Source organism: Vicugna pacos, chromosome 6 (genome assembly GCF_048564905.1).
Source record: "Vicugna pacos chromosome 6, VicPac4, whole genome shotgun sequence".
NCBI lineage: Eukaryota > Metazoa > Chordata > Mammalia > Artiodactyla > Camelidae > Vicugna > Vicugna pacos.
Genome location: NC_132992.1, coordinates 63,590,203 through 63,612,780, shown reverse-complemented (window position 1 = coordinate 63,612,780; position 22,578 = coordinate 63,590,203). Strand labels below are relative to the sequence as shown.

Below are 22,578 nucleotides of genomic sequence, written 5' to 3'. Positions count from 1 at the left end.
TACTCACCTTGCTTCCTTGTGAAAACAAAGCCCCAGTTCCCATTGAATTGCAAATGAACTTTCTAAAAGACAACCTGTTCCTAGGTTACAGCATGTCTGAAGTCTAATTTTAGAAGTCTTTGCAGTACAATACAGCATGAAACAATACTGCCATAAATACATTCCAATGATTCCTACTGAAAAATGAAGTGTCACTAGCTTTTTTCTTGCCCTTCTATTTTCAGAAAGATTTAAACCAAATGAAATGCACTCTAAACAGCAGGGACAGTATATTGCCCCTTCTGATGTTAACCACTAGACTGACCACATGAGGATAAGTTGTGGGGGAAGCGGGTGGGTTTAAAGATAATATACATGTTTCAAAGTCAAAACATTATTACATGTGGTGAGAAGGCTTGTGAGTCACTGGAATAAAATGAGTTTCTGGAATAGATTAAACAGGTTCCAACTTTAAATGCCCAAATACACACACATGCCCCCACCAACACCCCAATGGCCATCACTGTGCCTGCTCCCTGTTTCCTTCAGCAGTACCACCCTCATCCTTCACCCATACTTTGCCACAGTAGCCTGTAGTTAATCTCTTCTATTGCTGTTGAAAACAAAGCAAACTAATTAGCAACAATGAAGAAATGCTTTGAAATGTTTAGGTCAATGGCTCTCAAGTTTTAATGTATATAAGAATTGCCTGGGGTACTTGCTAACAAGTGTTGATTCCCAACACCACTCCCTCTTCAAATTTTTGGTTCAGTAGGTCTGCGTAGAGCCTGGCATTTAACTATTTTTTATTGAAGTGTAGTTGATTTACAATGTTAGTTTCGGGCGTACAGCAAAGCAATTCAGTTATACATACTTTTTTTTTTTCAGATTCTTTCCCACTATATGTTATTACAAGAAATTGAATATAGTTCCCTGTGCTATACAGTAGGGCTTTGTTTTTTATTTTATATATAGTAATGTGTATACGTTAATCCCAAACTCCTAATTTATCCCTCCCCTGCCCTTCCCCTTTGGTAACCATAGTTTGTTTTCTATGTCCATGAGTCTGTTTCTGGTTTGCAAATAAAATTTGTATCTTTTTTTTTAGATTCCACATATTAGTGATATCATATTCTATTTCTCTTTCTTTGTCTGACTTACTTCACTTAATATTGTAATTTCTAGGTCCATCCATGTTGCTGCAAATGGCATTATTTCATCCTTTTTTATGGTTGAGTAATATTCCATTGTACATATACCACATCTTTATTCATTCATCTGTCAATGGACATTTGTTTCCATGTCTTGGTTATTGTAAATAGTGCTGCTATGAACACTGGGGTGCATGTGTCTTTTCAAATTATAGTTTTCTCTGGACATATGCCCAGGAGTGGGGTTGCCAGATCATATGATAAGTTTATTTTTAGTTTTTTAAGAAATCTCCATACTTTCCCTCCATGACCCTGGCATTTAAAATAAGCCCAGGTATAATCCACTGGAAAAAAATTTTGGTAATAATTTCAAGTGCCATACAATTGGTCATAAACTTTGATCCAATAATCTTTCCTAGAAATTTATCCTTTTTAAAAAATTATCCAAAGTTAGGGGAGAAATCTAAAGCATGAAGATATTCAATGCAATTATTATTTCTCTATTTGTCTATCAGAAAAACTGGAGATGCCCAAAATATATAAAATAGAGGGACTACAGAGTAGGAATACAGGCTGTAGAAATATAGCCAGGTACTGTTTAGGACTTGACATTAACCTAACATATGAGTCCCTGTGGAACTTAAGCCAGGCACCAAAGTCTATACTTGTAATGACTATACTATACTGCCTCTTAATAGGTACATCAATAAGTCATTAACATACACTGGCTTGATGGAAAGTTATGCCACCATTAAAAATTATAATTACAAGATTGTAATGATTTAAAAATGCTTATAATACGATGTTTAAAACTGCATACATAATTGTACCTTTGTTCAGAAGCTATAAATTGTAATTACAAATGGATAAACTCAAGAATAGAGAGTAGGGTTGACTGGTAGGGAGTGGGTACACTACACAGTGGTTTCGGCACAGGCTTTGGAGTTAAACCAAACTGCCTCAGCTCCACTACTAACTAGGCATGTAATCTCCAGCGAGCTCTTTAACCTCTCTGAGCCTTAGCTTCAACTGTAAAGTGGGAATAAGGCTGCTTCTTCTGCAGTTAGGGCTTTATCATCTAAAGTCATCAAATGGTGGCTGCGATATCCTTCTGCACCTCTTCCTGCCCCGCCTCACAGGTCGTAGGTTTCCTCCCAAGTGCCAACTACTAGGGGAAGATAATATGCATTACCTCATCTAATCTGGATGATAACTGCAAAGTGAGTGCTATTATTTATCCCTATGTTATACCTCATTAATTTGACTGAAATTAATTTTTTTCTTAAAGTTATTTATGTCCAGATATCTCAATGTAATTTATATTTGTTTATATTAGAATAAATAAACCAATTGATTGCTGGAAGCCTGAAAATGAAAAGTTATATATTTTTTAGAATCACACCACAGAACCATTAATTTTAAGGCTTGGATTTTTTCTTTTTCATTCTGTAACTGATTCCTTCTAAGAAAATCTACCACATATCACTGTGTTCTAATAAGCTTTAGTGTATTTTAAAAATAACTAAGAAACCTTTCTTCTCTGTTATCTATTGCTATACATTAAGAAATGAAAAAATGTCTCTGCTTGATTAGCAATAACCCACAGAATTGGCAAACACCATACAAAATATAAGCTAATATGCTACCAAAGTCTATTCAGTTTCTTCCTGGTAAACAGTAAGACTCCTCAAACCTTCTGAGCCCACAGCTGACTGAGCCCATTTGCTTGCTACCACAGAAACATTTCATGATCTCTGGATGCTCTGCTGGATACTGCATATTATAATGGCTTTACTGGAGCAGCAGTGTTTGAATTATTTATTTGGTTCTTTACAAAACTGTCATCCAAATACATGTATCTATGCATAAAATGTTTTTCAAACTGTTTATTTACATGCAAGGATTTTGCATTTTGAAAACATTCTACAGTAACAAATTGATGACTCTACCCGGCATTCCTAACAGCTAAATCAATGGGTTGGTTCCACATGCACTGGGGAGGGCAGCCCGGGCACTGGGAAGTTCCATGGCTTGTAAAGGTCACCAAGCCTGAGAGGCATTGTTCTGCCTTGGACTCTGAGTTCCCAGATTCTTGTCCTGTATAGCTCTGAACCACCTCCACCTCCGGGGAATAAATTCTTCATATGTAGCCTAAGAAGTCTTGTTTTCTTCTGTGATATGGAATATCATTTTGGTCATATCTGTTAATTTTTAAAATTCTGAGTTTTTTTTATTAGATGTTTACAAACTCTTTAGCAAGAACTTTGTAAGCATGAAAAGCATAGAAACAGTATCTATATCGGCACAGTCCCACATAGTAGCTGTGAGCCACAGCAGCTACTGAGCACTTACTGTGGCTGGTCCACACTGAGGTATGCTGAAATTGTAAAACAGACACCATTTCAAACACTTACTACAAAAAAGGAAGGTATTTCATCAGTAATTTCCTAATATTGACTGCAGTTTGCAATGATAATATTTTTGAGTCAACTGGGATAAATAAAGTATCTTGTTAAAATTAATTTGACCTGTATTTTTTCACATTTTAAAAATGTGGCTATTAGAAAATTTTAAATTCCACACGTGGCTCTCGCCTATTGGCATACCCTTCTACTGGGCAGTGCTGGTCTATATTTGGAATATTTAGTTCACAGAATACCCATCTGAATTATTCAGTGAGCTTTAAAACCGGTGAGCTCCTCCCTGTAAAATGTTTTAGTAAAATCCAAAGATTTAAAAATTCCCATCATCTCTTTACCCTAGACAAAGGTTAGCTTTAATATAGACAGTGATAAAGCTTCAAAGTGCACCGCAAAGTCCTACTCACACCATATAGCTTTTGGGTTTCTTTTCCAGTGAGATTTTTTCCAAGTAGTAATATAAATAGTATAATAACGCCATGAGGAAATCGTCAAGGTGCTTATTCCTGTGGGGAGATTAAAAGAAAATAAAAGATTGATAACATATTTCAAACAAAGAGTCTGTTATAAAAATACACACGGACACACAACATAAAAATATTATACCTATCACACAACTAATTTACCATTTAAAATTCTATCTACTGTAACCATTGAAGATATAAGACATATCTGATTTCTGTAAACAAAACTTTTTGGGAGCTCACACTCTGAATTATAGTTTTACTTATTCATAAGTTTCATTTTAAAAAAGTTTTTATAGTACAGGTAATTTTTTTCATTGTTTAAAAAATGTACACAAATGTAGCAAGTAAATAGCCTCTCTTCTCACTCCTTTCTCACCATCCTACTCCCTAGTGGCAGCCACTGTTAAGAGTCTGGCATGAATCCTTCCTAAACTTGCTAGAGCAAAGACAATCACATGTAACATCCTCCCCCATCAACACACATCCATATGCATGAATATATGCCTTAAATTTTTTTTTTTTGGTAACAAATGGGATAATGCTGTATACACAAGTCTTTGCAACATGCTTCTGTTACTTACCTATGTAGCATGGACCTCTTCCCATGATACCATGTAAAGATTTTCATTATTCTTTTAAACAGCTGGATAAAACATTCTACAGCTCATAATTTATTTAACTAATCTTCTACTGGTGGATTTTTTTAGGTCTTTTAAAAATATTATAGACTTTGCTGCAGTAATTACCCTTTTAGCCACATCTCTGAGTAACTGCCTAGAAGAGAAACTGCTAGGACATAGAATATCTGCATATTAAAGTTTTATAAGTTCTGCTCTCCAAAAAGACTGCATTAATTTATAATCCTACCTCATTTGTTTTAAAACTAGGAGCCTTTGTTTTCTTTCTAAATATTCTTACAAGATCTTTGTTGCTTCCCTTCTAGCCCCAAATGGAAGTTCTGACTCTAGTGTGCTTTCCTTAACCATAACTTGAGAGTAGGATGAAGGTGAGAATGACAGACTATTTTTTCATATTAGTAACTACCTGTCCTCGGTTGGGTTCTCCCAGAAACACATCATGAGATAAAGATTTAAGAGACAGTAGTTTACTTGGAAGTGATCACAGGAAATGTCTGTAGGGAAGTGGGGAAGCAAGACAGGAAAGGGATGTTAACAAGTTCGTTATCACTGTGCACAAATGTAGTTCAGTCCCATGGAGGACTCTGGAAGACCATGCAGAAAACTCAGAATTATCCTAACAGACGGAAGCTGGAATATTTACCTACCAACTGTCCCCCCGGCACATCACTGATTGGAGGCTGCTTTAGGGGCACTGACTCCCTAGGGCCCCAAGGCTGCCTTGTAGTCAAGCTGAGTGTGCTCCTGCCATAGAAAGAAGCTGCAGGTAGGGAATCTCAGGTGTCTGTCTTCACTGAATGCTGAAGGAATGAGAGGGCTGCCAATAGCACAGGACACCCAGCTCCCATTGAGCATTCACAAGTGCAGGTGCCATGTGAAGCACCCTCCACGCGCAAGCACACGGAGACACCATTATTTCCAATTTAGTATCTGAGGAAACTGAGGTTTAGGAAGGCCAGGAAGTTCACCCAGGGTCAAACATCTAGTACTTGTTGTGGCTGCCAAACATAACTAGCGGAGAAAACTGATCTTCAGTAAACGAGTACACCCTTTACCTAATATATATGTGGTGCAGTTTTTTTTTAAAAAATGATTTTTAAAAATTTCTCTTTGTCCATTTTATTTATTATTTTTTTGGTGGGGGGGTAGTTAGGTTTATTTATTTACTTATTTTCAATGGAGGTACTGAGGATTGAACCCAGGACCTCATGCATGCTAGGCATGCACTCTACCACTAAGCTATACCCTCCCCCACATAGTGCAGTCTGAGTGGGACTCCAACAAAGTGCTTTCCATACTCCTTGCCCTGGGACTTTATTTTGGGCTCCCGTGACTTCTGGCTTCCTCTCTTTGGTCTCAGTCTCTGAAACTGAGTCCTGAGAGCTTGGCTTGCATAAAGCCAGCCCTTTCTCCAAAAATCAGATTTGCCATCATTAATTAGATGGAATTACTTCAAAATAAAAGATAAAAGATCTAAAATGTCTCACAAGCATTACATACCTCATAAACGTTGAAAAAGAACAGATACGCTGCATCTCAGCATCTTGTAGCAAAAGCAAAGCAACAACTGGAAGAGAAGGTGGACAATTGAAAGAGGGACAAACAGCTGCCTCGGAGGTTGGCACTAGATAAGTCACGTAAGGATGATGAAACAGTGACTCACATTTAACATCGTGGAGTGTAACGTTGCCCTGCTGACTCCGTTTCTCTAAGCCTTTGGCTGACTTATCCTCTCTTAAAGCAAACCTTTTATCTGTCAACCTGTTTTGGAATAGAACAGTGTCTAGTAGAGCTCTGAAAGGTTTTAGTTGTATTTAATCTATCCTGAGGCACATGAGATGTTTACTGTAAAGTAAGGAGAGTCTGAGTGTCACGCATGGGTTTTGTTTAATGTAGGATCATTTTGGAATAAGTTTTATTACACATTATATTTACTATGCTAGAGGTAGGAGGAATGCACAAGGCCTGACATAAAATGTAAATACCAATTTCACCCTAAATAGATCATTTAAATCATCTATTTATGACATAGCTTTCATTTTCAGATTTTTAAAAAAGTATAAGAAGCTGAAAATTTGCTAATAGCCAAATGATCACAGGGATACATTTACAGGAATAACTGTAACTCCCACCATAATTGTGAAATAGTGCATGTTCTTTCCTTGATGGGTATTTGCATCTCAACCTAAGATGATGGGAATGCTATTTTCTTAGAACTGGTAGAGACTTAGGCCATTCTGCTGACACGCACTTTCAGCAACATTGTCGCAGCGGTTGGTTAAGCTACCTGTCTGAAGCTGTACCGTCAATTTCAGCAAAGTGAACTGCTTTGCCTCTCTTTCCTCTTTCCTTGAATTCTACCGCAGGTGTAAAACTGTAATAGAAATGAGGAAATTAGGATCTTAACTTTTTCTCGGGGGAAGACTGATCATAGCATAACCATAGCTCATGGAACCACAGGACTAGCACATATTGTGAGTGGAGTCCCAGAGAGAATTTGAAGCACAGCAGTACTCAATTCATGTACTTACATGTGGATCAATCATCTAGAAAAAGATTAAAATTTCAGACTTTATATTCCACCTCTACATAATCAGTAGCCTCCAGAACACCACCATACACAAAACATTTCCATCTGAAAACGTTGCAGCAACTTCACACGAAACAGAAAGCTCATGATCAGTTTGGAAGAATTTATTTCCTGAGTACTCATTATGCTTCAAAGTGCTTTTAAGCACGATCCCATTCAACCCTCACAGCAACTCTATGAGGAAAATATTACCATATTTACAATTTTTATGCATGAGAAAGATTGAAGCTTAGAAAGAGATTAAGTAACTTGACCAAGATCACTTAGCAAGTGCCAGGGCCAGGACTGGGGCCCAGGTTCTCCAGCCACAGAGCCATGAGCTTACCCACCAGGCAGTCCAGTCTCCAGAGCAGCCACCTCCGTTGTCATAGCTGTGGACTCTTCTAGAAGCCTTAACTATCTCTAGGAAGGTTTCAGGACCCTTTACTTAACTCCAGGTTTCTTACACTCTAGAGTCATTGTAAAAGCATTACTGAGCAATAGCGGGCGTAACTAACAACGGGCACAATTAAGTGACAAGTAAATATATACTGAGGCCATACTCTGTGTCAGGCATTGCTGTAACATTGAAAATAAGGGATGTCTAATTAGAGTCAATGCACAGGCTCTCAGGAGCTCAGCAACTGTTTAATAGGAGAACAGAGAAAAGCATTTTGAAGACCAGCAGGATGTGGTTCCTACCTTACAGAGAGTGCATTTTCTGGGAGAACTGTAGTGTCTACCAAACATGTTGATTTGGTGGCTGTTGTGGATTATGTCTTTTATTTTCTGGCTGAAACAATGCCATGTTGATGATATGATCCAGAAGCTCAACCTCTCCCACAGTTACATGTCCTTCTGTTAAATGCAGTCATAGTAATAGAAGCACTTTCTCTCAAACTTCAGTCATTCTCTAATCATGTATATATACGCTTATCATCTTCTTGTCAATACAACAGTTTTGAATTTCCTTTGAAATTTTTCTAGGATTGACTGCCTATCAAGTTACCAATGGCATTTTTCACATAACTAAAACAAAAAATTGTTAAATTTGTATGGAAACACAAAAGACCCTGAATAACCAAAACAATCTTGAGAAAGAAGAACAGAGCTGGAGAAATCACAGTCCATGACTTCAGACAATACTATAAAGCTACAATAATCAAAACAGTATGGTACTGACACAAAAACATACACACAGATCAATGGAACAGGATAGAAAGCCCAGAAATAAATTCCACACACTTATCATCAATCAATCTACAACAAAGGAGGCAAGAATATACAATGGAGAAAAAAACAGTCTCTTCAATAAGTGGTACTGGGAAAACTGGACAGCTACAGGTAAAAGAATGAAATTAGAACAATTTCAACACCATATTAAAAAAAAAACTCAAAATGGATTAAAGACCTAGTTGTAAGACCAGATACTACAGAGTTCAAGATTTATAGATACTAACAGGTATATACAGAATAGATAAACAAGTTTATACTGTATAGCATAGGGGACTATATTCAAGATCTTGTAGTAGCTCATGGTGAAAAAGAATATGAAAATGAATATATATATATTCATGCGTGACTGAAAAATTGTGTTGTACACCAGAAATTGACACAACATTGTAAACTGACTATAACTCAATAAAAAATCAATCAATCCATTAATTAATTAAAAAAAAAAGACCAAATACTATAAAACTCCTAGAGGAAAATATAGGCAGAAGACTGACATAAATTGCAGCAATATTTTTTCCGACCCATCTCCTGGAGTAATGTAAACAAAAGCAAAAATAAACAAATGGGACTTAATTAAACTTCAAAGCTTTTGCACAGCAAAGGAAACCATAAACAAAATGAAAAGAAAACTCTATTTGGAAAAGATACATGCACCCCAGTGTTCACAGCAGCACTATTTCCAATAGCCAAGACATGGAAGCAACCTAAATGTCCATCAATAGATGAATGAATTAAGAAGATGTGGTGTATATATAATAGAATATTACTGAGCCATAAAGAAGAATGAAATAATGCCATCTACAGCAACATGGATGGACCTAGAAATTGTAATATTAAGTGAAGTAAGTCAGACAAAGAAAGAGAAGTATCATATGATATCACTATAATATGTGGAATCTAAAAAAATGATACAAATGAATGTATTTACAAAACAGAAACAGACTCACAGACATAGAAAACAAACTTATAGTTAACCAAAGGGGAAATCAGGGTAGGGGGAGGGATAAATTAGGAGTTTGGGATTAACATATACACATTACTATATATAAAATAAACAACAAAGACCCACTGTATAGCACAGGGAACTATATTCAATCTCTTGTAATAATCTAAAATGGAAAAGAATCTGAAAAATGTACATATATATATATAACTGAATCACTTTGCTATACATCTGAAACTAACACAACATTGTAAATTAACTATACTTCAGTAAATAATGGTTAAAATTTTTTCTGAGGTTGGTTACCCACAAACTCATTATTTTAGAGAAACACTTCCCCTTGGAAATAATTAAGTTAATACATTTGGTACTTTCTTCTTTCAGGAGTTTTTGCCAGCATCCTGGCAATATTCAGGTTGTGAAATAGGTTAGAATCTAAAAGCATGTACATGATGTCACCTCAAGGGAATAATTTTCTGTATTTTTCTTTGTTTCTTTCAGACCACTGGCACCACATTGGTCAGTGGGTGATTTCTAAACTTTTCATTCTTTCCTGTGCTCTTCTTATCACTGGTCTCCAAGCATTGGGTATTTAGTGGGAGAGAGTATACTGAAATATTGAGGGGGTGGCGGGAAAAAAGAAATGAGAGGATACCAAATGGGGATGGTGGCAACCTCCAAAGAGAGATGGGGACCAGAGGAGGCAGAGAGGTGGCACAGTGATGGAGAGAGCTATCTTCTACATCTGTATACTTTTGTGTTATTTGAGTTTTTTTTAATAACAAGAATGTACTGACTTATTATCTGTGTACCTAAAAAGAAGTTGATAGAGATATATAGGAAGAAACAGTATGTGGTTATTGACAGACCATTTCAATAGCCTCTAACAAAATGCTCAAATCCCTCAAACATTCAGACATTTTCTAACGACTCTTTGAAGTCCATTCTGCTTGCTGGATGTCTAATGTGCAGATTAGTACCTCCTTCCTTAATATAACAGCCCCCAAATAAGAACACGAAGTTGTTTTCAGTGCTTCCTTGGATCATCACAGTGTTTTGGCCACTTACAAGCCATTGGCTGTTAACTTTTCTACCAGACTAAAGAAGTCTCAGGTCACCAGCCCTTCCCAGGGTTTCTCTTCTCTGGAAGATGAAAGAAAGGTACACCCAATTTCAGTTAATTTCAAATGAAATTGCTGCCCTCCTACCCTTGTCTCAGTCCCATCCCTATAATTCAAGGTTTCCTGCCTTATTAGTTGCCTGAGATGATTTGAGATGAGAGAGCCTTAAAATAAGAAATTTGAAAGGATACATTTGGAATCTTATAGATTAGATCTATGAACCAAGTCAAATGAACTTATAATTATATAAGCATAAGATCATAGATAGAGGACATCTAAAAGATCATCTAGTACATGGCTGTCGTTTTACTAAAGGAGAACTAATGCTCAGAAAGGCTGACCATGTCTCAGTGATTGAAATTTGTGGCAGGCAAGTGTCTGCCCTTAGCCAACAGGCTGGCATTTACTGCTAAACCGCTAGTCCTTATTTTCTGACCTGTGAACATGCCTTCCCACACTGCCTGAGTGGCTTTTCACTTGACTGAAGTCATTCTCCAATTCAGATAGTGAGATGGACTTGTCTCAGTGAGTGCCCTGCCATAGCCCTAAAAGCAGCCTATGCCCACAGTACATTTGGAATAACTTAAGAAGCATCACTAGTAATAACTGAAAATTGTCCTTTGAACTGCACCTCTGATTGGCTCCCAAACCAGTTCTGTACCTTCCTCCAATCTCCACAGTCTCCCCTTCAATTTGGCAACCCATTTAGAATCACAGACCACACTGTGTTGATGTACTTTCCTAATATTACAGCACAATCACGTCATTTCCCTTTGCCCTCAAATAAATGAGAAAATGCAGTCATGTTTTCTCCTGGGAGTCATTACTAAAATGCAGAGGGTTGAACCACTCTTGGCTTCCACACAAGTGAGGTCTTCAGTGGTCACTAGAGTCTTTTCTTAGGCTATTAAAAAACAAGAGAAGTTCGGGGCTTCTCAACATGTAGTTTCCTCGACTGTATGTCCTCAGGAGAGTCAGTGACCTTGGCAAAGACTCAGAGGCTGCTGGTTCTCTCCCCAGTTGGGAGCAGGGGCACTTGAAACATGAAGGGACAGGACTATGGACACTGTATCAGAGAGAAGCACGTCATGTGGGCCAACCCAGATGTGGCCTGTGAATAAAGGCATTCCCTCTTCAACAAATAAGGAAGAAATGGGCATGCATGCTGATGAATTATGCAACACCCTCATTTACTCCTCACAAGGCATTATTATTTCATTTTGTAGATAAGGGAACTGATAATTAACAAGGCTAAGTAACTTGACAAATGATAATCACCTAGTAGGTGGCAAACTAGGATTTGAACCCACATTTCCCTCCAAACCACTCTCCACTGTCTCTTCCCTAACTGCCTATTAGGAAATAATTATCATCCCTTCTCTGCCCATTACTGTGTGTCATTTTTTTGTATGGAGGTGATGGGTATACTGTTATAACCTCATACAGTTATTCCCCCTCAGGGTATAATCTGCAAAGGTCAAACTCTGCCTGTAAGTAGGGAATTAGGTCTCTCAAGGGTCGGTTTTCCATTGTCATTCATCCAGGAAAGATGCCAGGAACTGCAAGGTGGGGAAGAAGAAAGGGATCATCTTCCCTTGATCTGAATTTGAGAGTATACAGATGTCTGCAAACTCCTGTTGGCTAGTGGGTGTAAAATGTGGTCTTCCTCATGTGGAGGGAGATTAAAACCCTAGAAGGGATTTCCAGGGTCTTAAGTTGACAAGATAGAATTTGAACACCGCTGAGATCAAGCTGTTACTTTGTAAAGCAGATTATCTGGATTCATGACACGCTTAATTCCCTCCAGCCCCCAACTCCAGCTGCTCTTCCTTAGACTCCTTCAGAAGCTCCTTCACCCAGGCATGCTCCCTGCATGAGGGCCTTTCTCAGGGTTGCGTCTGATTATTCTTCACACTTCCTGTGAGTAATTCCATCTACTCTACTAATACCGATAATTCACAAATTTATATATAAGGTTCAGATCTTTCTCCAGACTTATGAATTGATCCATATGCCTATTGGACACCTCCGCTTGGGCATCCGACAGACACTTCAAACACAGCATGTCCAAAAATGAACTAATCCCCCTTTTAATCTGTAGTCCCTACTCCTACTTCCCCATCTCAGCAAATGGGTACCAACATCCACCAGGCACCCAAGCCAGAAAACAGTGTCTATCCTTGATTCCTCCATACCCTTAACCCTCACAACCCACTAATCACTTAATTCCTTAATATATCTTGAACTTGACTGCTTCTCTCTCTTCCCATTGTCACCATCTTAACTTTAGCCACCATCACCTGTCAACTGAATTTCCGCAACTGCTTCTTCACTGATATCCCTGCCTCCAGTCTTGTCTCCCTCCAAGACTTTCCAAGCTGCAGCCAGAGTCATTTTCCTAAGATGTGGTTCTCATCACAATTTACTTCCCTGTTTAAAACCTTTTGATGGCTCCCCTGTGCCCTCTGAATAAAGTTCAAATTCTTCAGCATGGTATGCAAGACCTCTCATGATCTTGCCCTGGTTTAAAACCTCTACTTCATCTCTTTAACACGTGCCTGGAACTCTGTACTCAGCCTACTGAACTCCTTGCAGTCTCAGATATGTCTGGGCCTCGGCACATGCTGTTCTTTCTGCCAGGAATACACACTCCTCCTCCCCAACCCAATCTCCATTCATCTTCCCAACTCTTTCTCCTCCTCAGGTCTTGGATATCACCTCCCCTGGCTTCAGATAATGACCCCATTTGGGTACTGGGTCAGGGCCCTTGGATGAACAGTTTTCCTCAGCCCTGGTTCCAGCCCAGGTGGCTGTGGTGGCAGTTACTGATGAGTGAGACCTGAAGGGAGCAGCAGTCTCAGGGGCAAGAGTCAGGGTCAGGAGCACTGCTACCAAAAGACTCTCCTTACAATGGTAGCCTGGAAGGGTCTGGTTTATTCTCAGTAAGAAGAGCAGCATAGATATATCCTCCTGTACTTTCAAACTCCCAGGCTTTCCTGTCTGTATCACTTCCTTCCCACCACACTCAGTGGAAAAGCTAATCCGCACGCTTGATCCCATTCCCAATTCCTTCTCTTCTATTCCATCTCTTCTTGCTCCCCAAATTTGGGATTTTCCTACCTTTATGACAAAACCAACGACAAAAACTGCCTTCCCTTAGTACTGGGTCCCTTAAAGGCTACTACCTCTCTCCTTTCTCACTGGTAAATTTACTGATAAGAGATACTATTTTTGCTTGTTTCTCATCTTTATCTCAGATTCTTTCCTTAAGCTACTATTATCTGATTTCTACTCCACTGCCCTCCTGAAACTGCTCCTCACCTAGGACCCCAGTGATCTCTAACTTGTTAAATCCAAAGCCTTCTTTTCAGTATTTGCCCCACCCTGAGCTCTCTTTAGCATCTGACATTGCTGACCACTCCCCACTCCAATTCCCTTTCTTATTTTACCTTTGAAGCCCTTTGTGTCTCAGGGTTTTAACTCCAACACTTCTAATCATGCTTTCTCTTTGGCTAGCTCCTCTTTCTTCACTTGTCTGCTATTCCTGAGAATCACGTGAAGATACCTATCAAAACCTTAAGAGGTGCACACTGATTCAGAGATGTAGCAAACTGTAATGTAAGGAGAAGATTATGTGGATCCTGATTGGAACAAACTTCAAAAATATTAGACAATAACCAGAAAGTCCTATTGTATAGCACAGGGAACTATATTCAATATCTTATAATAACCTATAATGAAAAAGAATACATATAAATGTATAATTGAATCACTATGCTGTACACCAGAAACTAACACAACATTGTAAATCAACTATACTTCAATTATATATATATATATATATATATTAGACAATAGGAGACATCTGAATACAAACTGAATATGTGACAATGTTAAGAAATTACTATTTATATTTTTAGGCATGTAAATAGGAATTTAGTTTTTAAGAGAGCTTATTTTTTTGACATACATACTGAAATATTTGCAGGTGAAGTATCTGGGATTTGTCTCAAAATAATCAGAGGTAGAGTAGAAGAGGGTATAGATGACATGAAGTTAACGTTAATTAATGATTGTTGGTGCTGTGCCATGGGTGCATTGGGGTTCATTATCCCATTCTCCCTACTTTTCTTTGAAATCTTCCAATATAAAAAGTTTAAAATGTTTATATATTTTTTTAATGTTAAATAATGCTAGAAAAAAAAACTGGCAACAAAATCAGGCCTACAGTGACTTCAGATATTGGAGTTATCAGTCACAGGATGTAAAATAAATATAACCAGTATGTTGAATGTTGGTTCAATGGTAACCCTTAACATTGGTGCATTGGTGGTTTCTGGGGATAGAACTTGGCAAAAACTTCACCTCCTAGTTTGTACATTTATGTACTTGTTTTTCAGTAATTGTGTGCAACTTTGTAATGAGAAAAACAGATATGTAAATGCAGAATGTAGTAAGTTAAAAACATATGTGTGTGTACACACACAGAGAGGAAGATTTGGAACTATACAATAAATGTTACATGTTAACAGCTATACTCATTCTGTGTGGGATTGTAAAGCTTTTTTAATTTGTTTTTGCTTAATGGTATTTTCTGATTTTTAAAATAATATGATTTAAAAAACTTACTTCATAATTTTTAAAGTAGGTATTCTCTAGGCCACAGTCATTTCACTTCCCACTGTAATTTAGCACCAGGTACTCTCATGAATGCCAAACCCCTGCTTACTGAATTCTTGACCTGGAGGTTTCACAGGCAGGGACAGTCTGCCCTCCCTATCCTCGGTTGCGGAACCCACAGATACAGAGGGCTGACTGTACTGTGTCATTTCATAGAAGGGACTTGAGCATCTGTGGATTTTGGTATCTGTGGGGTGGTCCTGGAACCACCCCTTTCAGATACTGAGGGATGACTATACCTCAAACTCTGCACATTTGAAAAAGTAAACTTGTTACCTTTACCCCTTCCATAAACATACGGGCTCTTCCACATTTATCTCAATGGACAATATCACCACCCACTCAGTGACCCAGACATTCTTGCCTCCTCTCTCTGTCTCACAGCTCGTCTTACTAGCTATTCCCTCTGTACACAAGACTGGATTTATCTCCAAGTTGCCTCTGGAATGACTCTTTGACTCTGTTCTTCTACAAGTCTCCATCTCCCCTTCGGACTGCTGCATAATTGTCTCGTCTCCCTAGTTCTAATCTCACCCGTCCATGCTCCCATGCTGTAGAGCACAGATACAACCCCATCATGTATGCCTGTAAAGGTTTGTGATGTGATACTGAACAGAACTGGGTATGAGAGCAGTAACTGAAAAGGCCTTCACCTCTGCAGCTCCCATCCTGACCACTGTCGCCTCTCCACCTTCTCTGCCTCTGCCCTGTCTCATTGCCATGAATTGGGATGACATAAGTGTCTGCAGCACTATTTCTGAAAAAAGAGCATGTTCCAGGTCATAAGTTCTCTCTGACTTCAAACCTACATTTTAATGTGTGTTGGGACATGCTTTGACTTTAAAAGGGAATCAGTACCTACCTTTCCAACAAATCCGAACGCTAACTCTGGCCTAAAACCTACAGAAGTCTGCTTTCCTCTTCCTCAGCATCGTCCTTACTAGCTGGACTCCCAAGGTAATCCTGATACTCACCCTCGCCACACTGAGTTGCTCAAACACAAAGCAGCTCCACCATGAAAGGGTGGCCCCTCATCTATTCTTCATGGTACTCCTTTCCTCATCTTTCCTAACTACCCCCAATTTGTGTACTTTACACAGTCTGGAGTTTGGGCTCATTTGTTTTTGTTTTACTTTTTAAATTGAGGTATAGCTTATATGCAGTAAAGTGTATAAATCTTAAGTGGACAGCTTGATGAATTTTTTACTACGTATATATCCAGGTAACCACCACCCAGATCAATATATAGTCCATTTCCAACACCTCAGAAGGTTCTCTTATAACTTCCCCCATCCCTGCCAATTGATAGTCCCCCAAATGTAACCACTACTCTGAACTCTATCATCACAGTTCCTTTATGTCTATTATTTTAAACTGTCTTATAAATTGAATCACACAATACTGACATTTTTGCATCTGGTCTTTTTTTGTTTAACATTATGTCATATAATCTACCTTTTAAATTATATCATCCCATGCATATTCTACAAAATTAGTGGAAATCAATTGAACCAATTTAAAGAATAATTTGGTAACAAACCCAAAGAAACTCTGATTTATGAATATGAATGTTTTTGAAAAAGAAAGTCAGTGTGAAACTGATATTTGTGAATTTGTTGGTAGGCTCATACAGGAAATAGTGCCACTTGGGTAGGTGGTTATTAGATCAGTGATGAAAATTAGCTTGAAAAATATTACAAATGAACTACATTTACAAAGAAGATCAGTAAGCAAAAAGTATGGTCCAATTTTCATCATAAAAAGAGAGGACTGAAATGGACTTTAAATATATGAAGACTGAGGAAAGGAAATGTTGGCACTAGAAATTCATACCTACATTTTCTTGTGCTTTAACATGTATTTTGACTCCTGTGATTATCTTGCTGTCTAACCCCAAAGCTATCTTGCTGTCTTTCTCACTATCTCACACTTACTGAATGTGATGTTTTAGGAGCTACTTGACAGAATCTTCTGTGACCTACCTGAGAACAAAAATTGCAACCACTACTTTGGACATGACAGATTACTCAAACACTGAAATATATATTCTATGAAATATAAGCTTTCAATTTTGATTCTAATGTAATGGCTTAGCCTTTATTTATGTTTAGTTGACAGTAAATATTTCATTATATTTATAATGTAACCATAAGTTACGTCTGCATAGCCAATTCCCTTCCTGAGCTCCAATCCCATTTGTCCAGCAGCCTGAGATGTGTCCATGTGAGCACACCATAGCAACCTCAAACACAACACCAGTTTTGCCTTTTATTCTGTATGTGGGTAAAAGGCAATTCCAGCCACCCAATCACCCAAGCCAGACATCAGGGAATCAATTCAAGCACCCACTTCTCAATCTCCCTTCACATCCAGGCACTATATCTATCAATTCTATCCGAACAGACTGTCAGTTTCATCACCAAAGTGTTTCTTAGTCCTGCATCCTTCTCTCTAGTCCTCCCACATGGACTTAGTTCTGACTCTCACTGTTTCTTACCCAGATAACTATCTTTAATCCTCCTGCAATTAGCCTTCTACTTGGCCCAGTGCTTGAATCTAGTTGGTTGTTCAATAAACATTTGGTACATGCCTATTCTGTGAAGTTCTGTGGGTGGCTCTAAGATATGAAGGTGACTAAAACAGTTCCTGCCATTGAGGGCTTACAGTCTAGCAGAGGAAGACAGTGTATACAGCGGAAAAGATACTGGCATCAGATAAATCTTGGTTCAAAATGTCCTTCTGCTACTTACTGGCTGAATGACTTTGATTCAATTACTTAAGCTCCCTGAGCCTTGTTTCTTCATCTATGAAATGGAGATATTAACCCTCACTTCCCATGGCTGTTTTAAGAATCAGAAAAATATATGAGTGTCTGAGACATAATAGGTGCATAGCTGGTTAATGGTCAGTATTCTTAGGTTAGTGATACACTCTTTAATAGAGTCATTATTCTCCCAATAGAGAATTAAAATTAGTTTTTCTATCTAATAAATTTACCTTGTAAAAATTACTGTCTGTGGCAGCAGATGTAATATGGTCCCATTAATGAAACTCCATTTCTGTAACTCAAAAAGGCAATTTTATAAAGTCATTAAGAATATGGACTCTGAGCCCAATAGACCTAGGTTTAAATCATCTTAGTCACCTTTGAGCTGTGTGATTTGGTCAAGTCACTTAGTTTTCCTCAAACTACTTAACCCTTTGACATTGGTTTCTTCACCTGTAAAAGTGGATTAACATGCAGCAGTTTCAAAGGGTTGGCAAACTGATTAACACGGTGTCTGGTACATGAGAAGCAGTTGATAAATGTTATCAGAAAGTGATACATGGAAGGTTGGCCACCAAAACGGTTATCTCTAGACAGTGGGATTTCAGCAGATAGTGATTTTATTCTTTATACTCCTGTGTTGCTTGATTTTTTTTTTACCTCAAGCATATGTAATTTTCATAAAAGTGATAATAAAGTCTTATTAAAATTTACCTCCTGAATTCAAGACTCCTGGTTTCATCTCTCCAGTACCACATCCCTAACCGTAATCCCAGCTGCTGTAAAATGAAATGATCACAGCAAAAATAAAGGTTCAATTTACAATCCACAAGTCACAGTGAACTTTTAACAATACTTCCCACTAGTTGCTCTTTAACTCTATTCAGTAAAGATGTAGGATATTAAACTTTTCTTAACTTGAACCTAGGATTTTATCCTTTTTTATTGTTTTTAGGTGATGTTTCAATAGAACAAAAGGAAGGGAGGGAGGAAAGTAGGGGAGAAAGGAAGAGAAGGAAGGAATCTTCACTCAGCCTGCACTACCTCAAAGCTCATCATAACAATTTACTGATTATTGGGATTCAGACAATAATCTGGTGCCCAAGGCAGCCTCAACTGTTCAGAGGGGTTAGATACTCCTAACAGGAGCCTGGTAACCCTGCCCCTGCCCCTGCCCTTCAGAGCCGTGGGCGAAGTCAAGTTTACCCCTTCCAAGACGCGGGCGCTACGAGTCCGCAGCCTTTCCTTTCGGGGTACCCCTCCCACAGCAAGGCGGCTTCCTCCGCAGGAGGGCTATTTATTTTGCAATCAATCAATTAGAGGGGGTGAGGGGGTACTTTCGTATATCTAGATATCTACGCGGGGAGCCGGAATTCAGTTCTGACCGTTTGCTGAACACACCTCCATCGTTTGGCTTCTGTAGACAACTATGCCCCGTCTCCCTGTGTGCGGCTCGCCCGGGGCTAGGGCGGCGCCCCTCCTGGGGAGGGGATGGAGGGCGCGGACCACCGAGCCCGGTCCGGCGCCGCAGGGCGGCTTTCCCACCGCGCGCGGGTGGAGGCGGCCCGGGCTGCACTTACATCCGGGTGAGGGCCGCCCGCGCGTCCAACCGCCGCCTCCTCGAACAAAACTCGGGCACAAGGTACGTGGTATTCCGCAGGCTGCCTCATAGCGTCGCGGAGGCAACCGTCCGCGGGCGCGGGAAACGGCGGCCGAGGGCGGGCCCTGCTTCCTCCGCGGGCTGGCGGCCAGCCCGGCGTCGCTCCCGCCCCTTCTGACAGTCTTTGCTGTGGCGGCTCACTGGCGCCTCACAGCAAAGCTGCGCGGGGTTTCTTTCTTTAGGGTTCAGTTCTTCGTTCCTTTCCACCGTGAAGTAAACCACTTCACTTTTTTTTTGTTTTTGATTAGAATAACTAGATTCAGTTCCATAGAGAGGATTCCCTTTCTTCCAAACTTTAACAGCACTAAATTAAGTTCAAATCCAGGTTGGGACTAGGTTGATGGGAGTGGAGGGGGGTAAGGGGAGGAAGAGTGGAAATAACGTTTTCAGAACTTGGTTCTGTTGCATAACTTAGATGTGGAACCTAGGGCTAGACAACACCGACCTCGCTTCTGAAGATACTCAAAGAGGGGTTATGTGAATTTTTAAGGAGTAATGTGTATAAAGCAGCACCCTTAATAAGTACTCAGAATTAGCTTTGCTCAAAGAAATTTGTGTCTATGGGTAGTCAATTGACATTTCTACATTTACACTTTTCAAATCATGTCTTGTAATTTCTTCTTGCAACTGAGTTGATATGCAGATTCTGGTTGGTATTTTTTTTTCCCTTCCAACATTGATGTAAGCAATGCTAGATGACACTACATGATTGGGAATCCCTAATACATTCTTTTGTTTTACCCCAAGGCTTAATTAGCATTAAATGGATGCTCAGTAATTAGTTGATGATTGTGTACTTAGCTTTTAAAATATAGCAATAGATCTGCTTCTGCCTACCCCCACCATCCCAGTCTCACTACTTGATAAAACATAATCTGGTCACCATGGTATAAAACTGTAATCTCCTAGATTTATGTTCCACTCACTTGAGTCTACTGTCTAGCTGTTCCAGTTGGCTCAAATACAAGGAAACCCACCTATATACTGGCAGTGCTGCTTTGAGGCTGTGGCTTCAAGGCTGGCTTATATCAAGATGACTCACTTGAAAAGATGTCACCAAAATATCTGTCACCAAAAGCTTCTCACCTAGCACTGTATATAACATGGGGTGGGAACCTGGGGAAATACTGAGCTGAAGCTCCAGAAGCACCTGAGAGCTATCAAGGACTCTGAATGGGACCCATTCACCAAACGTTAAGGCAGCCTCTTCCCTTTATCTCAGTGAGTGAAGAAATTTTAATAGAAAACCAAACATCTTTTATACCTTACCTTGTTTTACTTTAGGCTGTCTAATATACAGTATACTAAGGTAAAAATAAAAGAATTAAGAACTCAAAACAATGACCTACATAAACATGTGCTAGAGGGACATAATATTTAAAGGAAATCTTTGATACCTCTGAAGGAACCAACTTTTATTTTTGTCTCACTACCAGACACTATCAAAGAGAGACTAAATGATGGTTTTCATAGCTCTAAATCATTATTTTAAACGTGATTTAATCATTTCTTAGATTTTTTTTTCACCAACTAGGTTTTTTTAATGACATTAGAAACTCACAATCTAAAATGGAAATAATTTTCCTTTAAAAAAAATCATCATGCTTTAAATAGGGATAAAGATGCTGTCTAAATATTTAATAATTCCAAATGTCCTGTGAGGGAAAGATTTGTGTGTGTGTGTGTGTGTGTGTGTGTGTGCCTAATTCAGAGAAATGTCTAAGGTCATAGAACTAAGTTGCTGGTGTCGGATTTAAGGCCCCAAATATTAACTGGATATAATGCATATTTATACTATGAAAAAGTCATAATGGATTAATTTTCAAAGTGTTATAATTCTACCTTTAAATACTGACATGTAAGGAAACAGCTATGCCAGTATTTGAATTATCAACTCCATTTTCTGTTGCTTATTTCCCCAATCTTCAATTCACAAACAACCTGATCTATACTGAAAGGGGTGGAGGAAAAGAGCCTATGACTTCTTCATTTGTTCTAAGGGAAAGATATTACAACAGTATCAGCCTACTGCATTTCAGAAATACATACACCCTAAAATATTTCCATTCCAAGAGCTATATCAAGAATGAATACTGTGCTCTTTTTTCTAAAGATCCATAATTTTTCAAGGATTTGAATTCTGTATCTAATTTTAATGCTTAAAGATAGTCTTCCATAACAGTTTTCTCATACCTACTTATATATAAAATATACAGAAGTAATTGAATATTCCTGTTGTTCCTTAACCTAAACATATATATTCCCTTAGCAATTGTGATGTATGGATTTGAGATTCTTTAAAACTTCAATTTAATTCCAGTGTTCAAAAGCAAGGGTAACATGTCTCACAATACAACTTTTATAAACAACATTCAATTGAAAATAGGTGAATACCTTATCGTAGCCCAGTATTTGAGCTTCATAAAGAGATCTTTTGATTTCATCTAGGTAATCAGGTTATACTCATGTCTAAGATTACACATAGGATAAAGAAATTCTTGTTAAGTCCCCCTGTCATATTGAATAGATGATAAAGATCCTATTAGGCATGTTAAGTTTAAAGATGTAAATAGCATTAATATCTCCTAATGTACAAGTCAAGTTTTAATTAATTTCCATTATATATTTCAAATTTAGAGTAAGCTTATTATGAAATCTCACACATCCCAAATACTATAAACAACCTGGTATGTCTTATTTTGACAGGTGTCTAAATTTATGCCTCAAAACAAGGACAACTATGTTAATCAGACATTTAGGTAAGAAGAATTCTGAGAAAAGTACTTTTTCGATCCCTTAGCATCCTATATGTATTGCATTAGCTTTAGTCATGACCACTAGTCCCTAGCATAACACTACTTTTAAGTTCAAATGATGCTAATTAATCTTTAAACTGTAATTTAGCCTCATCCTAACATCAAGTACTTTTTCCATTGTCATTTGACTA

The 22,578-nt window shown here is 38.5% G+C and overlaps 1 protein-coding gene across 4 annotated transcripts in view; it reads right to left on the bottom strand.

Annotated features, from left to right (window-relative positions):
* The window catches only part of PPP1R36 (protein phosphatase 1 regulatory subunit 36), a 31,706-nt gene extending 12,055 nt beyond the window's left edge, over positions 1 to 19,651 (bottom strand). The window contains exons 1-6 of one of the 4 annotated variants that reach the window (XM_015241509.3): positions 19,552 to 19,651; positions 18,686 to 18,750; positions 6,943 to 7,029; positions 6,319 to 6,416; positions 6,156 to 6,222; positions 3,958 to 4,056 (exon numbers count right to left, since the gene is read on the bottom strand). In XM_015241509.3, the coding sequence (XP_015096995.1) occupies positions 3,958 to 4,056; positions 6,156 to 6,222; positions 6,319 to 6,416; positions 6,943 to 7,029; positions 18,686 to 18,750; positions 19,552 to 19,641 (506 nt within the window). In that variant the 5' untranslated portion in view covers positions 19,642 to 19,651. The other 3 variants (XM_072963220.1, XM_015241510.3, XM_072963219.1) reach the window with 3 other exon arrangements.
* Between the last annotated feature and the right edge of the window lie 2,927 nt (positions 19,652 to 22,578).